Raw genomic sequence first — 23,963 nt, 5'->3', positions numbered from 1 at the left:
AAAGCTATTAAATAAGTATTTTGGACCTTACAAAATAAAACGATAACTATCTAATGTAACTTGCGAGGTCGAAGACGTTGTACCATCCACAAGGCGCAAAACGGCAGGCACTGCCATTGTGGTGTGTATGAAACCTTATCATAACCCATAGTTTCAATAAGAACCATGTGAAACCGAAAATGCAGAACAGAAAAGTTACAAAACAAAGAAACAATCTAAGAACGAGAGTAGTTGGAGTAACGAGGACCAATCACGTGCCAGAACAGCCATAGAATGAAACAGTGAAGACGCTGTTTTTTTTTTAAGGAGGATGCTATGACGTGTGTCAGCTTAGCCGTGAGGTTAGAGCGGTCATCCTAGGGGGACAAGGATACCGAGTTCGATTCTCAGAGCTCGAAGAAAATATAAAAAGTTATAAATGTCATAGAAGATTTTATTTATTACTTGTGTATCTTCTAGATTCTAATTTGTCATTTCCTCTTCCGTTATTTTGACCTATAAAAGGTCAGGTGTTTCAAGCTGAAACGCCAGTCACCTTGTTCCCTATACGTTTCAAAGTTCTTAATAAATCTCTAACTTTCTGGACTGATTCAGTTTCTTTTACGCTACAATATATATATATAGCTGTCGTTGTTTCATCCTTGGGTCAGGTTTTCCCTCGACTCAAAGCCTCTTTGATTCCTTACTGCTTAGCCGGTAAACTAGCTTGGCGCGATTTATCACCAAGGGTTTATTGCCAATGAAATATATAGAACAAAATATATAGATAGAAAGAACATCTACATATTTGAGAGGTTCGCTTGCAATATTTTCAAAAATTTTTTAGTTATAAACCATTCAACTTCGAAATGTGGAAGGTTTTTAGAAAAAGAGATTACAAGATCATACACTTAGGATGTTTGAAACAGCAAGAAGAACTAACAGAATTATATTTTCAACAATCAAAAAGTTAATGCACATATTTTTTTAAACGTTATTTTCAGAAGCAATATTTATTTTTGAAAAATAAATTTTAGTTTTATTTATAAATCATTTTTATAGGAATTTCTTGTTTTAAGAAACATACGTATTCTTTTAAAAAGGAATTCTTTTATTAAATAACATTATTTACAGTTTGAAAAAATTCTTATTTTCAAAAATATTGTTTATTTTTAAGGAATATTTAATTTTTAATATTATTAGGGGGATACATCGGAAGTTTTCTAAATTTCTTCCAGTTTTAGGAAACTTATTGTTTACATTCAGTCATCTATCCACAAACATGGTATAATGGTCTCCCTTAATAATAATTTTCAGAATTCTTTAATCACACATTAAGGGTCACAAATTAATATTTAAGTAAGGGAAAAAAATTCTTATCTTTGACCAATCATTTCCGAGTTCAATAAGAGCAAAGAATTAATTAAAATCATCAAAAACTAGTTTATCTGTCTGTGTCATCTCTGCTAAGGAAAAACAGCAACACACAAACTGATTTTTCCCTTCTTGTTGTTTATTTTTTAATGAAGAAAAGGGACCTCTCTTGCAATTTTTATTTATTAAACTAGTATTTACCATTAACGTTATATATTTGAAATATGGTATATTTTTTGATATTATTGTGAAATATACAATGCTGTACCAGCAAAAATAACATTGTTAGAAACATTTTTAAAAAGAATAAAATCTACAGATGCCAACGAGAAATAAAATTTTCTTCATTATGCATTGAATTAAGGCATTGAGTTAAAAAATAATTTAAGGTCATTTTGAGAAATTATAAAACAAAAACGAACCTTTTGAACCTCGGGAAGTATTATTGTTTCAAAGGTAATATTTTATTTCCTTCACTTCAATTTTTTCTAACATCATCCATATCAAAATTAGCTTCTTTTTGTCTGGAAATACCCCCTAAAAAATCCTAAGGCAGTAAATCAGAGATGAAAATGGGGGATTTTCACGTCAAAGACGACTAGAATATTTTTAAAATAGAATATGAAACATAAATAAGAGCAACTTCAAACTAAATTTATTACAGAAATCTTATTTTTTTACATCAAATACTACATATGGTTTCTGAAAATGATATTTCTTCATTTTATACCACAATTTGTACATTATGAATTAACATTTTTACTATCTAAGTAGAGTTTACCCTCATGAATTTCTTGAGCAACATATTCTTCTGCTCTTCTACGTTTAAATGTTTTATCTGTAATAAAATATGTAAATAATCATGATAAGAACATTCAGGCATAACGATATGTAAATAATGAAGTTTGAATTAATACATTTAATACACTTTAATATCAGATATTTCGTCACTTAATAAGTGAAGAGCTGTGTGGATGAAGCAGCTAAGGATCATTTAAAAAAAAAAAAAAAAATGAGATTCCTTGGGGAAACTAGTCATTTAATTTTATAACATTTTATTAATTTCAAGGATTCTCAGTGGATGAAGGAGGTAAGTGACAATATTTGAGTATTTTTCAGGTGGAAGAACAAATTAAGTGCACTTGGCAACAAATAGTCCTAGAAAATCACTGGTTTGGCATCAAACATTAAGGTGTTGGGAGTTCGAAGGAGCTATGGACAAAATGGGAAATTTGAAACAGCAGCTTCCATACATTACGAAGGAATGCAGATTCTTTTAGGAATTAACAATTAAAAAAGAAAAAAATAGCTCTTAAATAATCTTCAACAAATAATTTTATTGTTTCTGGTTTACAGTGTGTTTCGGACACTCTGTTAATGAATTTAATTTTTTTTTTCTGAGCATGGTTATGCTGAAAACGAACATCTCTTTATTTTCTGTTATTGGAACTATCATTATTGTTACTAACTGATTGCTCCATCTTCATATGAGTTGTAAAAAACCCAACTAAATAATCAATAAATCGGTAATAACTAATATTACGAAACCATGCACAAGACCGAATTATTATAAAATGTAATTATTAGGATTATTATTCTTAAATAAAAAATAACAAGGACCTTATCAGCAATCTTTAAGATGTCTGCGCACGCTTAAAACATTAAGTGTAGAATCCGTAATGTTAAGCGGACATTATTTTTCGGCAAAATGAATGGAAACTTTTTTATAAAAAATCGGCATAGCCCAGCCGAGATAAATAAAATTGACTTATAAACAAATCACAGATGATTAACTTTTATTTTTCTCCCTTCCGGCAGAAAGTGCATTACTGATGCCAGTTATGCTCTAGTAAAGATAGATTAGAGCTTCATTGGTATTGGGCTAACCATGAAGGGTTTTCGTGTTTCTTGCCTTCCTTTCGCACAAAGATTAGTTTCGCTTAAAAAAAATTCTTCTCAAAGGCGATTTTTACCTGGTTCTTTAAACTTTTCCTGTCTTACAAATTCAAAGCTAAAAAGTTGTAAATAAAAAAAAAGCTACATATGCACCAAAGGAATTGGCTGTTCAACATCGGGAGTTTTGGAGGTGGTGACCTAATTTAATTAGAAAAATGAGACGCGTGTAAGCAATCGTGATCATGTGGTTTACCACGATAGAAATAATTCCCATGAATAGTTTTAAAAACCTTTTTGTATATTAAAAATAAATCGTTTTTTTTTTGCATAAAAATGGATAATATTTAATAAAAAAAATGCAAAGAATTAATGCTTTTCAATAGCTATAGATATTTTTTGAACTAAAACTAATGAAAATACTTTTATTCAGTCTTAGACAGAACTTTAGATGCAACGAAATGACATAAAATTTTGACTACAACCAGCGTTATTTAAGGCTGTTTTTTGCAATAAGAAATGCTTTTTTGCGAATAATATGCTATTTTTATAACTGCTATGAGTTTGCAACTGTTAGTCATGACTGTTACAAGTTTAGCCTATCTAAAGCAGCGTTTGCGGTCTAATTTTTTAAAATTTAAAAACTTGCTCCAAGAACTAATTACTTGGGCTCATAAGAATTTACAAAAAATGGGAATAAGGCAGTGATTTTGATAATTTTCATCTATGTGGAAAGTGGCGATTTTTAAAAAAGTTTAACAACTTTCAAAATATGTTTTAAAGTTTTTTTTCACTGTATTTAGTTTTTTTTTTGTTCTAATATCCCATAAAAATTTTGAAATTTTTTAAAAGCATCAAATTTTGATTTTATTTTTAAGACATTAATCACATTAATTTTTATTTTGAAGTTTTATTGATTCATTGAGTTTCTGTGATTTTTAAGTTTTAGAGACCAATCTTTTTCGGTAAAATATTAGGAGTACCGAAAATTAATTTTGTTTTTGTCATATTAAATTGTGTAATATATTTGAACTAGTTCTTTTATTTCAATCAGTGATGAAAATGTCCACGTTATCAGAAATCAATACAAAATTTAAATGCCGGGTTGATAAAAATCATTTGTATTTTTGAGCAGAATATCAGGAACAAGTATTTTTGAAACCTTAATCTGAATGAATAGAAAAGTGATTACAAAGCAAGACAAAATGCTATACCTCATTATCCAATTTTTTCGATCATCATCAAATAAAATAATTTCAAAATATAAAAATGTAAGATTTATTGTTGTATGCAAATAATACTTTATTTTCATTTGAGAATACCAGGCATAAAAGATAAGTAGATAAATATGCAAATCTAATAAAAAGACTTCCAATATTTTGATTGCTCTACTGAAATTGCTTAGGGTAGGACATTTTTTCACTTTTTGAATTTCAATAAAAGTACATTATAGAAGTAGTTTGAACTGCATTTTTATAAAAAAAATAATAATAACAATAAAGTTTGTAGATTGATTTTTTTTAAGATTCTGAATAAAATTAATTTATACCATACACATTTATTATTATCCTTAAAGTATGGTGGGCACTAAAATATTTTTACTTACACTTGAAAATTGGCATGGTCCGACCCTGCCAAATATTTAACTCCATTTGTTGTTTGATAATAATTTACTAGGATGGGTGACTCGTTCAAGGCGAAATTTGAAGGTAGTAGATTTTTTCATCCATTCTAAAAGTTCAAAATGAAAGTGTCATTTTCATCTTTTTGCAAATTAGCTGTTTCTGGTGTAATTTATTCGATTGCGTATTTGAGTTTCACTTTCGATTAGCAGTTGTGATACATTAAACTATTCAAATCCTTAATATTCCAATCATAATATTCATTTCTGCTATATAAAAATTTACTTATTCTAATCAATTAATAAAATTTAACTGATCTCTCCACAATTATTCAATTTTTAATGATATAAAAATCCTATATGCGCATCTATCTCTAGAATAATCGATAAAAATCCTCGCTTACAAGGAACAGAAAATTTATTACATCAGAATTGTTTAGGAATATGAAAATAAACTGCACATCTTAAGGTTTTTAAGTAACTTACTTTTAGTTCTTTTTCTGATCATAATTCAATCGAAAGCTTCTGTTTGTTTTCATACTGTGTGAGATTAGAAATGTAAATGCTACAATTTATGGGTCTGGCCAAAAATTTTATGGTAATTCGATTTTATATAATAATGTTCTCGCTCTTTATACGAAAACTCTTACAGCTCTTTCAACTTTGCTCTTGCTTTCAGGATTAAACGGTAGTTTTTTCACGAATTATACCAGATTTTCCTAAGAATTTATCTAAATCATTATTCACAAATTCTAACTGACTATCTGTTCTGAAACATTTGATTTTCTTACTCATTAAATATTCATACCTTTCTTCAAAATTAGTTAACATGTCAAATACTTCCTATTTATGTTTCAAAAAATAAGAAAAATACTTTCCAGAATAATCCTCATCATACTAAAAAATATTTAGAATTACGCAAAGAATCAGTATTAATTGGCCTTGCTAAATCAGCATGAACCAATTCTAAAATAGAATTATACATCGATCAACATTTAATTTAGGATTATTTTTACAAGTTAAATTACTTATATCACATGATTCAATGAGAGAAATTTCAAAATCTAACATTTATACCAACAATATTTTGCATTTTGAGACATACATTATGGATTTAAACGATAGTCTTTTGTGCCAAGTATCATAACTTTTTACTACATTGAATTCAATCAAATCAAGGTTCCTTACTAATTTCAAAGCAGTTATTTACTTTAGCATCTTTGAAAACAATATCATTACTACTTAAAATCGAAACATTGTTCTCATCCCATTCTAATTTATAGCCTTTATCAATTAACTTAGATACATTAAATGTTTAGATACACATTAAATTCTTTTCTAACTCTGAAACAAATAAAACATCAGTAATAGTAAAAATATTTTTACAGTCATTAAAAAATGTTTTACCTTTTACAGTTTCTATACCTTCAGACTTTAGAGTTGTGTTTTTACCTCGAATACATTTTTAAAACTTACAAAAAAAGTTGGGTTTTTCTTTTGCATGCTTAAAGGGGTGCCTGAATCAAGGAGCCAGATTTCATTATCTGTTGTATTATAATGTTCAAAAATTCTTGCTTTTTCTGAAGCGCAAAGTTATTAGAGTTAGTTATACTTCAAATATCATCACAGTTAGTTGAAAAAGCATTTGTGTACTTTCTTCGGTTCAAATTTTCTAGGTCGCAATAATGTCGGAATTTCATTAATTGAAAAAAGAAAAGATCAAAACTCGGATTTACGATGGTATTGAGTAAGTTTAAAAGCGATTATTGAAATGCAAATTTTTCATATTTTCATGTCATATTGCATTAAAACTTTATTGGATCAAATTATAGCTAAATAAAAATTGAGGCAAAATATATCAAGTTGATTAAATTATCCTTTTATTACAAATCAGAATTTGCAACAAAATTGCTACTCATTAAAATATAAGTTTAAAAAAATGAGAAAAAAACAAACATTTCTTCTAGCAAATGTACTTTTAAATATTTGCCATTCCCGAATTACTTTTCAGATCATAAATTTTATACTTTTGTGTTCGTCTAGTAGTTTTATAATGTAGTAGTAGTTTTATATGCGTTTATCTTTTTTGTTTAAACGTTGTTGACTCATCAACGTATTCTCTTTCTATGACTGGCCAAGATAAGACTGCTATGAATTTGGACAAATACCTCGCTATATCTTCTTTCTCAAATTAAAAAAAGAAATATTATTGAGCGTGTAGGCAGGGAGAGCCTTGCTGGTAGGCATTGGGCCCATGTCAGAGACGTCGCAAGCTAGATTCCTGCAGAATATATTATTTTTTCATGCCATATTATAATGACTGGTTCATGCTAAATCTGTCTCGTTCACGGTGTTCCCACAAAAAATCATTACCTTTTGGCGTTTATTGTGCTCAGGTCAAAATTACCATTAGTGGAGGAATGAAGGCCGTTGGAATGTATCCTCCCCGCAAAATGGGATATGATGTATCTATGTTGCCTCTAGATCATCTTCAGTAGATGTTTCTTAGATCATCGCCAATAGCCTATTGTGCAGCTCTAGCATAACATGAAGGAAAGAACCTAACTAAGCCAAAAGAGCTTGTGATCTAATAATATTATACACTATATTAAGCTGATAAAATGGTAAGATAAATTAAGCATATTATAATATTATAACCGTCATTGAACAGCAGACCCATTTTTTCTTTTGTTTTTTGGTTTAACTACTAATGTTCAACTCTGTAGCCTTGTAATTTTGAACCCAATCCCGAAGACAGGGGAACTCCTGGATCAAGTATTGGCAGATATTTGCATTCGTGGAGGACTTTTTGATAGAACTAACCCGCATTTGTGCTACATGGATAGGAAGACCACCACAACCTCCCACGCTTAGCCTGACTGCAAGGGGACTCTAACCCATGATCCATCTACCAGTGAGGATATTTCACATCAGAATAGTGGTCGGTGCAAGCCGGATGCGGAATTCCTATTGACCAGCCATCACGGGATCAAACCCTGGTTCACCTCATTGGAAGGCAAACGCTCTATCCTCTGAGCCATTTAGGGAAAGATCATTAGAATACTTTGAGGACATAGGAGGGAAGGTTTCCATATCGTGATTTGCAACAGAATAATCGCCAAGTCTTGGCAACTTGAGGGCAGCAGCTCGCAAGAAACTAAGAAAATAAAAAAAAACACAGAAGAGGACAAACACAAAGGGTTGAACTCGTAGCCAGACGGAGCAAGTTTTAGATTTTTGTTACATATTTTTCTAAAAGTTTAAAATCCATTTGTCACATTGGCGGTTGTAGCTAACGCAACTGATCACTACACGGAAATATCCCATCGAACTTTTTGGTGAAACTCAACAATAAGTTCATACAAATAATATGCCTCATTATCTTAGAATAGCAATTAAACATAGTAAAAAAATACATTCTCCCTTAGGTCTTACAGCTGAAAAAACATACTTATAATTTAATAATTTGATATAAAAGAATATATTACAAAAATTCACTCCTCGAAATTCCCACTTTATCATAGTGAATTCTAAAGCAGCTCCAAGCATGAAGAAAAGTGGTAGGAATCTGTATACTCCAAATTTTTGGCCTGGAACTTTTTGTACAACCCTACTTATCCTTTTCATTTCAACTGCAAATTCTAAAGCAGATGGGTTTTTCTTCCCTTCTGTTTTCAATTACACAGTAAAATTATAATAATATTAAGAGTTTCTTTACAAAAATATATATTTTCTTCATGTCAACCAAATAACAACATAAAATTTTAAAATGAATCTGCTATAAATATTTACATCAGTTCATAAAGTTGATGATGATGACTACGGATCAGTTTTTGAGCTTTTTGCAGTTTTCAGCTTATAGCTCGCTTATGTACAAGGGAGAAAAAGTAAGCGGATGGTGATTATGGAGTACGGATGCGTGACGTCATGATCCTTGCTCACAATCAATTGGGTGGCAAGTACTCTAATGTAAGTTTATGGGATTTTAATGTCATTTTGAAATAAATTAGCAACTTTTACATTTTTCTTAAATTTTTTAATAATTTGAGGTCAATTTTCGTGTAAAATAGAGTTCTAATAAGCTGTATAGTAAGTTTCGGCTAAATTGTGACATTCTTTACATGAAAAAAATTTAGATTTTTTGATTGGAGAGTAAGTTCTGTTTCACTTTACAGACGCTGTTTATTATGATACATACTATACATAATTGTTGTTTTTTTTTTGTTTAGATATTAATGAATTAGATTAACTGTGATTAACTTCATAAATAGGTCAGAATAGTTGTAAATTTTTTTGAAAAAATGTGAGAAAATAAGCTTTATTTTATGATTATTAACTTCTGGGTTTTCAGAGCTGAAACTTAAATATTTGGCTGACATTTTTAGGAATACGCGTTATTATTTTATTCTTATATCTATAAAAAGTAGAATTAATTTATTTTTATGTATCTCCCAAAAATAATAATATATTTTAGTTAGGTTTTGATTATATTTGTGTGAGAAAAATCGTATGTTCTGTGGGTGAGTGTCTCCTTAAAAATAGTGGGTTTTGAGTCAAATTAGAAATAGTTGTTGTTTTTTTACGTAAGATATTAATGAATTATAATGTCTGCATATTAGATAGGTCAAAATAATTAAAAAAAAAATTTTCAGTTAGTTTAAATTGCTTTGTTTTTGTACATAAACTTTGAATGAATGGATATTTCTGATATTTTTACTAATACACATTATTTAATTCTTTTGTTTATTACCAGCAGAATTGTTTAATTTTTTTAATTGTCCTAAATTTATTAAAATAATTTAGTAAGGATTTGATAATATTTGTTTAAAAAAGTCTTTTGTTCTGCGGGTGAGAGTGTGCTCTCTCCTTAGAGATGTTTGTTGTGATTCATATGAGAAACAGCTGTACATCATAATTACATGTAATCAAGATTACGCGTAATCATGATTACATGTAATCATATATTTTGATTACTTGTAATCCCGATTGTAAGTAATTAATTACAGTAATTGGCTATGTAATCACGATTACAGTTGTAATCAAAATCATGAATGTTTGTAATCATGATTACTATCATTGAGTATTGTAATCGTGATTACTATAATTGAGTATTGTAATCATGATTACAGTAATTGATTACTGTAAGTGAAAAATGTAATCGATTACATTTTTGATCAACTCTAATGTTATTAAAAATTATGATTACTTGTAATCACGATTACATAGCAGTAATTATCTGTAATTAATTGCAGTTGTAATCGATTACTGTAATAAACGGCCAACTCTGTGTCTTATATATCATTTTTTTTGGAATTGAACCTTTATCAATCATGATGATTTCTTATGCAATTGGTATGGGCATTAAATGAAATAAATATAATTACATCTATTATCACTAAATGTTAAGTTTACTACTATGCATTGCAAATTTATTCAATTTCTTTTATTATTTATGTAAGTCAATTTCATCAAATTATGAGAACATTTTTGCCCAAGTTGAAGCTATTTAAAAATAAAATCTATGCTTATATGAATTTTTTCAAAAGTACTTTGAATGCACAGGTATTTAATAACTCCTTTAGTATTAGTTATAATTTTGTTATACGCATAACTATTATTCATAGGTTTTTTAAAAATTTCATTAAATTTTTTGACTAATTAAATTATAGACCCAAGACAGTTTTCGTTCAATAGTTTAAATACAATTTTTTAGAAAGTATTTAGTGTGACTAAACTTAATATTATGCTTTAAAGTTAAGTCCAACATTAAGAAAATTGTCAAAAGAATAAATCAATAAATAATTAAGCACAATCAAGAAATTTTTTAAAAGAAAAACAATCAATGTCAAGAGAACAAACTGTTTATTTAATCATATGATTAAATAAACAGTTTGTTCTCTTGAGACATATGTGGTGTTCATATTCTCTTAATTATACTGCTGGTTGTCATGAATTTAAAAGATACATCACTATAACACAGCCTGATTCGGGTTTGACATTAAGCAATTTTTAAAAAATCTAATGAGAACTGATTGCTGCATCTGGAATAAATTTAAAAACAAGTACTACAATAACTGAAATTTGTAAATTATTGTTATTCTCTTTAAATTTTAGCAGTATCATATTTTAATATTTACTTTTTGGTTATAACAGAGGATTAATGAACAATTTTAAATTAACGAAAAACTAACTTCTAAGTTTGTTATTTTTTTTCTAATTATAATTAGAAAAAAAATCTTTTCTATCTATACACACAGCGTCTTCGCGAAAGAAGTTAGAAAAATTTAACATGCTTTAAGAGTTATCAATAATAACAATTTGTTTATTAATAATAATTACTTATTTATAATAATTATTTTTATGATAAATAGTAACATTAGTATAAAATGTTACAGAAAAGTATTTAAGTAGTTAATCTTTTGGTTTAAAGATTTTAAAACGAAGAGTAACTTCTTTTTTCTTCATCATGAAAGATTCATTCTACTATTTGTATTTTTAAAAAAAAGCTTAATATTTTGCTTCATTTCTCTTTAAAAATATAAAAATAATTTAAGGACATGTGATGTGAGTCACATGAAAAACATATTTTGTTTACAACACTCTTAGAAGGAAAAAGAAAAGAAACGAGAATTTTTTTATGTCTCATATATCTCACTAGATGGCAGCATAATTAGATGTAGTCATCATTTCAAACCTACCAGAGATGTAAACAAAACCTTGGCCACCAGAATAAATACTATGCCAAGTACATTGTATGCCAAGTACAAAATAAACCATTCATGACAAAATAGTTCCTCGGAGCGACGCGCAATCACTACACTACACTCGTTCCGCTAGTAGTTGGTGTAGTTCTAGTTTTCGCGGAATTTTCCTGTTCTTAACATGGACTCGACCTAATCAAAGACTCGCACTTTTTAATTTCTAAAATTTAAATAATAGGTATATAATATTCGAGCTGATTATTCTAATATGTATTCCACTAGCAGTATGTTTTTTCTTACAATACACTATAACGATTTTTTTTTCTCAGACAATGAAAGAAATTTAAAAGTAATTAAATTCTAGTCTACAAACCTAGAGTCCGGGGGTTCGATCTCCAGAGGTGACACGGAAGCATATATTTCGCTCTTTATCTTTTAAGCTTTGTAAACTTGTAAATCAGCGACTAAACACTTATTTTACATTTATATAGTTTCTTTTTTTATTTCAGATTTATTAAATTATATATTTCAATATAACTTTTAATTCAAAATTTTCTAAAAAAATTATGAAAAATCTTTTTAAATTAAACATATTTATACGTTTATAATTGAGTAACTGTGACACATTTTAACTTCACATAAACAACTATAGCGTCTTATTTTTAATTCAATAAAATGAAGAAAAAAAATTGTTCTAGTTTTCGTTATAAAATATTTAGAAGTAAAGCTTTATTAAAAATTTCTGATTTAAAAAACTTTCAATTTTGGAAAAAATCTGTCCCAATCAATCGAAGAAAAATATCAATTCAAAAAAGTGTCATAAAATATCAATAAAAAATCCGAGAAGCATTTTCGTGATTTACTTTAGCGTGTAACGCAAAATTTGATAATTTTAAATTAATCTTAATTAGAATAGGTTATTTTTATAGCTTTCATCCTATATATAATTGTGCTTCGATACTTAAATTGCGACTTACTTTGTTTTATGGGGTGAGTTAATAAGAAGAGATTTTCGTTAGATTTAGAAAGATGATACTCTATCTATTAAGAATAATAATAATTAAAAAAAATGGTTGTTTACAAAAAAATAATTTCATTGAGATAATGATGAACATTTACCTGGAAATTTGTAACCACCAAGCAATCTGAAAAACATATTCGTGGTTTTTCTTTGCGTGCAACGCAAAATGGGATTATTTTATCTAAATTAAAATTAATTATTCTTATAACTTTCATAAATATCCGATTCTTAAATTCCTTAATTTACTTTGTTTTATGGGTTGTGTTAAAAGTAAGAACAGCGGGTCATTATATTCTCTAAGATAACAGGCCATCGATCCAGGATGATAAAAAAGATTATTGGTTATTAAAATATAATTTTTTTGAGATAATCAGCATTTAGCTGGATTCATATATCCGGTAAAATAAATCTGAAAAAAATCTACGTGGTTTTTCTTTTGCGCGTAACGCAAAATTTTAATTTCAATTTAATCTTGATTAAAATAAATTATTTTTTAACTTTCATAAGTATGGTTTTATTTCGATACTTAAATTGCGAGTAACTTTGATTTCCGGGTTGAGTTGAAAATTACAAAAATATAAAGAGCATCTCGTTATATTCGCAAAGATGATTGGCTGTCTGTCAAAGATGCTAAATAATGATTCATTACAACAAAAAAACATTCAATGGAATTACTGAGCATTTAGTTGGAATTCTTTAAGCGTCAAGCAATCTGAAAGATATTTTCGTGGTTTCCCTTTACATGTAACGCAAAATATGATTGTTTTCCTTAAAAAAAAACATTCAGGAAGGCAGCAATGCTTCAATATTTACATAAATTATGAGTTATTTTATCTTTCTTCCTGGTTAAAACTACAAAAGAAGAGTATCTGAAAGGTTCTGGGCTCAAATCCCGGGCAAGGCATAGATGTTCCTTCCTTCTGTGTACTATCTGTCTTCACTGTGGGAGCGACGTTAGCCCACCTAATATGGTGCCCCTGAAAGAGAGGCCAACAAAGTCGCCCTGTATATGCCTGAATTGAAGGATGTTAACACAGGTGGGCATTGGGGAAAAAAAATATTGTTCTGATGAAAAATATTTTTATTTCTAACTTTCATTAGAAAATTTAACAAATTTATGCTTGCATTGTTTATTTTTTAAAAAAAAATGTGTCACATAAATCATTTTTAATTATAACGATTTTAAAACAATAATAGTAAACTAATATAATTCAAAGAGTTTTAGTTTTGAATTCGTTCTGTTAAATCTATGCATCATACATTTAAATACAAAAAATGCTAAAAATACGCAATTATACAGAAGTTATAATAGAACCAGACGCTTCATACTAGTAACTATGATTGAATAATCTAATATGCTTCCTTCGGTTATAATTGACAACCGTAACTAAACAAAACCGAAACTTAAGTATATAATTGCCCATAATCTAAATGATCTCTGGTTTTAAAACTTCAATAAACAACCGAATAAATAGCAAGCGATTCATTGACATCTTTAAGCAATATACAAAATAATATTCTGGTTTTAAAATTTCAATAAACAAACGAATAAATAACAAGCAATTCATTGACATCTTTAAGCAAGATACAAAATAATATTCTGGTTTTAAGACTTCAATAAACAACCGAATAAATAGCAAGCGATTCATTGACATCTTTAAGCAATATACAAAATAATATTCTGGTTTTAAACCTTCAATAAACAACCGAATAAATAGCAAGCGATTCATTGACATTCTTAAACAATATACAAAATAATATTCTGGTTCTAAAACTTCAATAAACAAACGAATAAATAGCTAGCGATTCATTGACATCTTTAAGCAATATACAAAATAATATTCTGGTTTTAAAATTTCAATAAACAAACGAATAAATAGCAAGAGATTCATTGACATCTTTAAGCAATATACAAAATAATATTCTGGTTTTAAAACTTCAATAAACAATCGAATAAATAGCAAGCGATTCATTGACATCTTTAAGCAATATACAAAATAATATTCTGGTTTTCAGAAAGAAAGAAAAAATAGAATTTTAATTAAACTGCTTTTTAATGATCCACACTGATTACGCGCAATGCTTATGTATAGCGAGGATGTCAGAAAATAATATACTTAAAGATGAGAGCTCCACTTTTTGTGTGTAAAACCGGTCTGTCAATAGTGTTGCTTTTCAAAAGAATTAAAAAAAAAAACGGAAAAAGTGAGAAGTCTTTATCCCCTATATTAGTCCCTGAGCCGTGGTGGCTAAGAAGTTAGAGAACTCGCCTCCCGGGTTCAAATCTCAGCGATGGCTGGTCAATTCGAATTCCCCAAAAGGCTCGCACCGACCACAGTGCTGACTTAAAATATCCCCAGGGGTAAAGGAATAGGGATTAGAGTCTCCTTGTCATCAGGCTAACCGTGGAAGTTTTTCGTGTTTTCCCTCTCCAATAACGCAAATGAGGGTTAGTTCCATCAAAAAGTTCTCCACGAAGGAAAATTTCTCCCAACACTTTATCCAGGAGTTTCCTTGTCTTCTCGATTGGGTTCAAAATGACTAGGCTACGGAGTTAAACATTGATAGTCGTAAACCCAAAATTAGGTCGGCTGCTCAACGACGGTTTTTATATATATATTGGTCCCTACCCCAAACTAAGAGAGAGATTTGTTTGAGTTTCTCGTCAACGACAATGTGCATTTTCCCTCAGAATCTGTTAATTAGGTACAAATTGAAAGGGTGAAAGAATTATTATGATCAGGGCCAGATTAAGCGCACGCGGGGCCCTAGTCCATTCAAATTGTTGGGGCCCTTCGATTAAGTTGTTTTTCTCACATATTTTTTATTAATTCAAATATACAAGTATTTATATATCTTTTCATTTAAGAAAGCATATTTAAAATTAAAATAAATGGTAATAAATTATATTTTACTTTATTTTGTTTAAATTAGAACTGAAAAATAATCATAAAATTTTGAAAATATTTTAACATATATTTGAAATTGATTTTAAAAAAAAATCATTGTTTTCCTTAATTTTTTCAAATTCATTTTCAAAAAATCCGTTTTAAGGGGGCCCCTAATCATTGGGGGCCCTAGGCCATGGCCTAGTCTGGCCTAATGGGTAGTTCGGCATTGATTATGATCAATGTTTCTATGCGTATTTTGATGCATTATTGTAATAACTCTGTAAGAGAAAATATATATCTGTATGCATATTTTTTATTGATGCATTAATGTCAAGAGTGCCAGAATTTCTACAATAATTATTCTAAGTTATTATCGATTATTATTAAGTTTTATAGTTATAGGTAGGGTGGCAATATTGCTGATATCAAAAAACTTATAACAACGAATTTTTGTTTCTAATTAAGTCTAAATTACGGAATTCCAAAATTATGCTTTCTATGCATTTTTTGATGGAGTGTATACGTAAAAATTTATTAATTAATTTATTGATTAATTAATTTATTTTAGAATTACCAAAATCAGTGTTTTTTGGGGGGAGGGGGGAATGGGGGCAGGGTTGCGAACAATGGCGTAAAAAAAGCTGAAAATTTTTAATATCAGCAACTTTAAAAATGCATTTTCTTCTTAATTTTTTTATTAAGTTAAAATTAGAGTCCGACAAAATTATTATAATCAACCTCATTTCCCACTCATTTTTTTTAAATACAAATGTTTTTTATTACTTTTGTAATTTCAAGGGTGCTTACATTTTCCAGATCATTATTTTTCTAGTTTTTCACATTAATACATATCATGAGGTAGTTCTTGAGGTGGAGACTTTAAGGTTATTTAAGTACAATATTAAAAAAAAAAAAAATTTCAAAATATAATTGACATGAATTTTTTTAAAAATTTTATTAATGAAATAATATTTACTAATAATTGTTTAAATTGAATTAAACTCTTTTGATAACAATAAAAATAACAAAATAAATTATATTACATGAAAACTTTTAAAACATGTTTTTTTTGTTTTTTTTCCGCAACTTATTTTAATTGTATTATTTATTTATTTAATTAATTTATTTATTATTTATTATACATTATTTATTTATTTATAACTATACATTATTTATTCATTATTTATTTATTAATTATTTATTTTTGGTTTCATATATCATCATATCATTAAACAAAATAGAAGCACTTCAGTTTGATTTGATCTATGCTAAAATCCTTTATGGGATAATACTCTGTGGTTTATCGGATGGTTTATCGGATAATACTCTTAGAAAGTACTACGTAGTCGCGGCCTTTAATGCATATTTTAAATAGAACCTTTGCTAAAAATGAGATCATAGAAACCTACATATTAAGGGCCATTAATTAGTTTTCAAGTTTGAAAAAATACGTTTACAAAATCTAACGAAACCTCATTGATATTATTCACAGTAAGGATAGAATTAAAATTATCACGAAGTTTTTTTCTTCTTCCTTTTTTTCGTCAAATGAAAATAAATAGAAATTCCTAACGACTGGTGAACACTTTTCAGTTTCATTCGCATTGAGAATTTTGACACCACCTTTGAATTCGTCAAATCGTGAGAAATTGTCAAATTGTGTATAATATTAACCCCTTCCTTCTCGCTCCCGTGAAAATGACGGGGAAAGGTTTCGCCCTCTATTTCTCGCTCCCGTGATGTTTCCGGGCTGGAGTGTTCAGTAGAAACGCGCCAATAAGAATAAAACTAATTCATTTCTTGTGCCCGGGAAACATTTTATTTCTCATTTTACACACCAGGTGGCAGTACCAGGATATTTTTAAGGTAATTTTAGATAGTTAGTTTATTTTAAAATAGATGTCAGCACTAATCAAATACGTAATACAAATACAAAAGCCAAAAAAATAGGCACTTTTATGACCGTTTTCTCGAAAATTAACCGATCGTTAAGGTGTTAATGCTATGTTTTTTCTGTTAAATATTTCCTTGGGAGTCTAATGTGTAGGTTTTTATGTGGTCATTTTCGTCAAGAATTTAAACAAATCTATAAATATTTACGCAATATAGTGAATCCCATGGAGTCTCATTAGTTAGTGTTCTAATAGCTCAAATTCCTTTTTTTTATAAACTTCCAAATTCAATGTTCTTTGATTGCATTTTCTTCACATTTAGCATTTATATACTGGAATCATGAATGGATCTTTTTATTTAATTGATGTAGTGGTGGCACAGGTGAATAGGGGGAACATGGTATGCTTTACTTAGTTATTTTGAAATTAAAATCCATGAAATTTCTCAATAGAATGGATGGTAGCCTCAGTTCTTCCAAATCCAGTGTTTTCGGATTGTCCATCTCCAGCAGAATTTTCAGAGCAATCGGCTGTTAAGTTTTTTCAAAAGTTACAATTTCTTTATTTTAATAGATGTGGTATATAATTATATCATCGATTTCTTCAAATGAGAACATTGTTTAAACTAATTAATAAGCTCTAATCTATTATTGTTAAATACTACGAAAACATTTCTCTTGACTGTAAAAAAATGTACATTTTCTTACTAAATAAATTTTTTTTCTAACTAAATTTAATGAAGATGATGGGACACTTGTGAACAAAACATCTGGAGCAGATATGGATAGTTCACATGAGCCTCACCATAGTATTTTATTAAACTTTCATCTTATTTGTTCACAAGAGTTGCACCCCACTAGATGTAATTGTTAAAGATTGAATACAATGAATGATAAACAAAATAAGATGATTGCTAAACAATATAGGTAAACAATATGAGTCTTTCAATTTATGAAGTTGAAGTTGCTGCTATAAGTTTAATGCTTGATTACATGCAAAAGTATATTAACAAGAAAGGTGAAATCTTCCAAATACAGCAATTATTGATAAATTCGAAAATTTATCAATAATTGATTTTGTAAATAAAAGAAATTTCAATGGTGAATATTCTTCCTAGAATGTATAGAATGTTTTTCATAGATTTAAATAACTGCAAATAAGTACAAATGTGAAAAAATTATTCTTTCGAACCGATGTTTGGAAGATTTTACCTTTAACGCAGAAAAAAAAAACAGCTCTGTTTTCTGCTGTATTTCTTAAACATAAATTATTAAAATGTTAAATAATGTAATATTCTTCTTTTATTTTTGTCTAATTTAATAAAATGCAGTTAAATAAATGAAATATATAATGTATATAAAACATATAATATATCTAATATATCGAAACAAAAAGAAAACTGATTTTATCATAATCCAATAGTGACCAAAATCTTTAGAAATCGTTTGGAAAAAAAAAGTATGACATTAGTTTTAAAAAGTAGAAAAAAGTTAAATAATAAAAGTGGGATCTATTTGTTTCCAGATATGGTTGTATTCTCTTCGTTTAATTAGATCATTGAGATCTTTTTTTTTTCTTTCTCGTTCCTTGTATTCATAAGTGTATCTTTCCACAGTTAACTAATTACTCAGAATAATATGACAATTTATGTAGTAAAATCTATTCTGACGTTGTCAAAACAAAAGAGCAACAGTTGTGGTTCACAACAATTAGAGAGTTATCATCCCTCTTTTCGCCTTCAAATAATAGAAGCGGGAAAATGTTATTTTTAACTTCTCTTTCGTCATAATCATCTTTTCTCCGCTAAGAACAGAAATAGATGCTTGATGAGAACTTTGGTTTAATGCGTGACGACTGCATGATGTACCGAAAATTGGAATGGATATTTTATAGGAAGAAAATGACATACGAAAACAATTCATGATATGAAATAGCTCGACCAAAACATTGAGAGTTACTTTTCGCCATTATGGAGCGGAAATCGCTCATTTGCTACTTGATGCTGATGTCCATTTTGAAACATATTGGTAAGTATGTTGTTGCTGTTTTTTAAACGCTTTTATTATTCTTGCCTTCCTTCAGTATTTTTAACACATGTTTTTTGCATTAATCATCGAAAAGTATGTAAGATTCTATTTAATCGACTTTTAACTAAAAAATGAATTGACGTCACTGTTTCTTCTAAGGATGTACGGAGAGCAAAAAAAAAATAAATAAATAAAATAAATAAATAAATAAAAATAATGAATTGAAACACAAGAAATAAGATAAAATGGAACAAACATCCTGAATAACTTTTGATTTCAGGATCGGATTTTCATGTTCTTGGACTTTATCTTAATGATTAGTGGACCTAACCTTGAATATGCAAATTAATTTGTACAAAACCATATTTCAAGCCGTGAGATTAGACACAAAAATGAAACTTTCCCTGATTAAACATACATTTTTCGACGTAATAAAATTTTTGGATCTCAAAATGGGGAAGGTAAAATATGTTATATGTAAAATTTGTAAAATATGTTCCTAACAGTTTGATCAGGAAAGCGGTCAAAAATATATACTCCTAAATATTAATTTTATTTTTGTGTATTTCGTCATATTTCGAGAACATTTTAAGGGAATCGAAAACATTTTGCGCACAATTATAAAATTTGTAAATCAATTCATTCTATGAAAATAATATTTAACAATTATTTATAAATTCTTATTATTATATTTAATAATAGTCGGAGAAATTCTGAATGATAAGGCTAACAAATATGTCCATCATTTTAAAGAATGCAATTATGAATGGCAAAATACAAAATTTGAGAGCAATCTTTCAAAAAGATTCTGTGTTATCTAATTTTAAAAGAATCGTATATTTAAAATTTAACTTTTCAGAAACTGATTCATCGATTTCATTCAAATTTTGTATTTTATCATTTACAATTACTACTTCTAAATGATCTAAAAATTTGTCTACTTTACAATTCAAAATTCTTTCGACTATTATTAAATAAAATAATAAAAAATAATAAATAATTGTTAAATATTTTTTCCGAGCAATTACCTTTGATAATCGAATTTTATAAAAAAAAAGTTTTGAAGTGTGCGAAAAGTTTTGATTCGCTTAAGAAGTTTACAAGATATAGCAAAATAAGCGAAAGATTAAATTAACATTTAGGGGTTCAAGTCATAGAGCTGTAATAAAAACAAAGCACGTGAATCTAGGTAATTTTTGTCCTCAGAATGAAACCACGGAACTGAAGGGGGAATTGAGAAGAAAATTTTCATCTTCCCGTTTCTCCTTGTTATTTTAATGGAATAAAATCGATGTGAAAATTTTAAGTCAAAAATCTTAAAATATGGTGACTTACTGTGCTGCAATTGATTGTATAAAAAAATTTATTAAAGGAGGACTTTATACCATAGGTTAGTTAACTTATCACTTTTTGGAATTAAAATTGTTTTTTTGCTATATAATTAAACTTTTTAGCATTGTTCTTCTTTTCTTTAGAACATTATATTAATCCCGAGTATTCCATTTTATTCATTCTTAAAACCAAATTTATGTTTTAGAAACTATATCAACAGTAAATATAAGCGAATAAGAACGTAACATAACCATAAAGTTACGATTTCATATTTTCTTTAAGCAATTTTCAAATTTTGAAGTTAAATAGTAAGAAAAAGGATTATTAACTTCTACTATAATCATTTGTTTTGCTTTTACAAATTATGCGAAACATTTTAAGACTTTAAACTATTTTTAAAACTTAAAAAGTACTCATAAACGATTATCACAACATTTTTATCGTTTCTAAAACCATTCGAAAATCACAATTTTAATAATTTTCGTAAAAATGTAAACAATTTTGTACAGTTTATACATATTAAAAAATTGGAATTCTAAAATAATTTTTAATCCACAAGAGTCTTGTCGAAAAATAACTCACTATTTCAGTGTTCCGCTAATCTTAACTCTTTTGAAGCTCTTAACTTTCCTCTAATGCTTGTACCTTTTTATAATTCGCACCCTCGAACCATTGAGTTAGAGTCTTCAGTGCTTGAAAATCCGGTTCCTGCATTTTGTTCTCTTCTTCACTTGGCGCACTGTACAAGTTTCTTAGCATATTCAAGGTTAAGATGGTCGTCGGGCTACCGAAGCGGGGGTGCCATCCCTTCCGCAGAGGATCAAAATTGTGATGGCATGTCTTCGGATCATCCTCCGGGATGTTTCCCAGACCGTCGCCAATAGCCCATTGTGCAGCTTTAGTGCGACGTAAATTAACAACAACAACAACAACAATCAAGGTTAAGATAGTATCTTCGTACGTGAAAATCCGATCATTAGATCAAAAGTTATTTCGATATTTTGCTTTTTATTTTCATAGGCATACATGAACTGAGTAAAATTACTATGCTATGGACTTGTAAAAACAACTATGATCCAATCTTATAATTAATATTAACATTTTGGTATTAACATTGTTGCTGCTGCTGCTGCTGTTGCTGTAGTTCATTTACGTCGCACTAGAGCTGCACAATGGGCTATTGGCGACGGTCTGGGAAACATCCCTGAGGATGATCCGAAGACATGCCATCACAATTTTGATCCTCAGCAGAGGGGATGGCACCCCTGCTTCGGTAGCCCAACGACCTGCACGCGAAGTCGAGCACTTTACGGTAGCACAGTTTAACGAGGACCAATACCGCACACCCTCGGTCCCTACGCAGACTGATCCAAGTGGTCACCCACCCGCACACTGACCGCAGCCAGTGATGCTTGACTTCGGTGATCTGCTGGGAACCGTGTCTTAATGATCAGTCCACTGCGGGACGTATTAACATTTACATGTGTATTAACATTTGCATGTGTTATGCTGAAATATGCAGAACATATTTCCTAGCATTTCTCTAGAACTACTGGATTGATTTTAAATGAAATTTGATCGCACATACATTGATACAATACAATACAAATAACCATTCAACAATTGTAATACACACGCATCACCGTGCGTAACACTAGTTGAAGTCGGAAGATATGAAACAGCGGTTTCAGAATAAACAAAAAATAAGGGGTTAAAAGGGTGTGGTCCCCTCTTACAGATATACACGTCTTGCCGCGTGATTTCATTCTTTAAATAAGGCCGTTAAATAAGGACGAAGGGGAGTAGCGAGTTGCAATCGCCCTCCCCAGAGCATCATTGACATGCTCTATAGGGTTGAGGTCTGAAGATCTGGCTGTCCAATCCATCCGGCGAATATACTGACTCTAGGGAGAAATTCTTCGAGCAGAAGACTATGTAGCCTCGCGTAATCGTCCATTAAAGTGAACTCAGGGCCAACTGCACCCCTGAAAAAGCAAACATAGGGCTCCAAGATCTCATCCCTATACCTCACACCAGTCACAGTCACGGAGCCTCTTTCAAAGACACGGAGAAGTGTGCAGCTAACCAACATGATGCCTACTCAGACCATTAAACCTACTCCACCATAATGATCGATTTCGCGGACATTGAAGGGTAGTTAGCGGGTCCCTGGTTCTCTCCACATGAACGCACGGCGAGAAGCGGTGTTTAGACTGAACCGGAATTCATCAGTGAAGAGAATGGTCGCTCATTGATCCATACTCCAATCTCTATGTTCTCTGCAACAAGCTGACCTGACTCTAATAGTTTTACTCATATGTATAGATCGCTTTGCTCGATGGCCAGAAACTATTAGTTGACAAAAAGACCAAAACAATTGTCTAAGCTTTATACAGTACCCTGTGCATGGTTCGATATCCGTGTACGGGTACCTGAAACTGTTATTGCTGATTGTGGTTGTTAATTTCGAAATGATTTTATTCATCTATTGAACAAAAATGCTTGGAATTTATAGATCACATATCAGCCACAGGAAAATGGAGCGATAGAAGGATGGCCTCGTACTTTGAAAATCGCAATTATCTGCCATACTTCCAAGATATTAGACATTCTGCTTACCATCTGTTTTGTTGGGTGTACGAACTGTCTATAAGGACGAATAAAAATGCTAAACTGCTGAAATGGTTTATGGGGGAAATTTACGATTACCAGGTAAATTTGCTTAGAAGGAAAAGCAGATATTTCTTGAAACAAATTTGTAATTAAACTAAAACAGCAAATGCAACCACAAAAATAAGTTTCAACATCAAACCATTCTGCTGAGTATACGCTTGTCTTTCAAGATTTGAACATGTATTCTCACGTATTTCTCAGAGCGGATTCTGCGAAACCTCCTTAAACAGTTATTTATTCTGGTCCCCATAAAGTTGTTCAGCGTAGCTCAGCGTTGTTCAGCGACAAAACGCTTGATATTTTGGTGAAAATAAGCATTAAAATAGAATAAAGCCAGCTTTTATCTTAAAGGAGGATTCAGAGAATTATTTTACGAATGTCCAAAGAGTCACTTCATAAGACATTAAGCCGCCCGAACAAGCGGCGTACCATAGTGAAACGAGATTTGATTCATCATTTAATCCTGAAGTTCTAGTAAAAGCTAGATCTGAAAGATACATGCAGTTTCCTGCTAAATATAAGCATTATATATATATATATATATATATATATATATATA

The 23,963-nt window shown here is 29.5% G+C and overlaps 2 protein-coding genes and 1 long non-coding RNA gene across 3 annotated transcripts in view; 1 reads left to right on the top strand and 2 right to left on the bottom strand.

Moving 5' to 3' along the window:
• The window catches only part of LOC107440033 (uncharacterized), a 60,113-nt gene extending 38,696 nt beyond the window's left edge, over positions 1 to 21,417 (bottom strand). The window contains exon 1 of the mRNA XM_043043633.2: positions 21,314 to 21,417. The gene's annotated coding sequence lies outside the window, so the exon portion shown is untranslated. The remainder of the gene's footprint in view (positions 1 to 21,313) is intronic.
• Positions 1,987 to 8,491, bottom strand: LOC139426066 (uncharacterized). Its single transcript, XR_011637344.1, has 3 exons — positions 8,356 to 8,491; positions 4,853 to 4,977; positions 1,987 to 2,191 (listed from the first exon to the last, which is right to left on the bottom strand). It is a non-coding gene; the product is annotated as an uncharacterized lncRNA (long non-coding RNA).
• LOC107440016 (basigin) overlaps positions 19,149 to 23,963 on the top strand; it is a 52,718-nt gene continuing 47,903 nt past the window's right edge. The window contains exon 1 of the mRNA XM_016052787.3: positions 19,149 to 19,399. Within this exon, the coding sequence (XP_015908273.2) occupies positions 19,342 to 19,399 (58 nt within the window). The 5' untranslated portion in view covers positions 19,149 to 19,341. The remainder of the gene's footprint in view (positions 19,400 to 23,963) is intronic.

The sequence above is a fragment of the Parasteatoda tepidariorum genome, chromosome 7, assembly GCF_043381705.1.
Source record: "Parasteatoda tepidariorum isolate YZ-2023 chromosome 7, CAS_Ptep_4.0, whole genome shotgun sequence".
Classification (NCBI taxonomy): Eukaryota; Metazoa; Arthropoda; class Arachnida; order Araneae; family Theridiidae; genus Parasteatoda; species Parasteatoda tepidariorum.
Note: the sequence above shows the minus strand (reverse complement) of the source record. Positions and strands in the feature narration are given on the sequence as shown.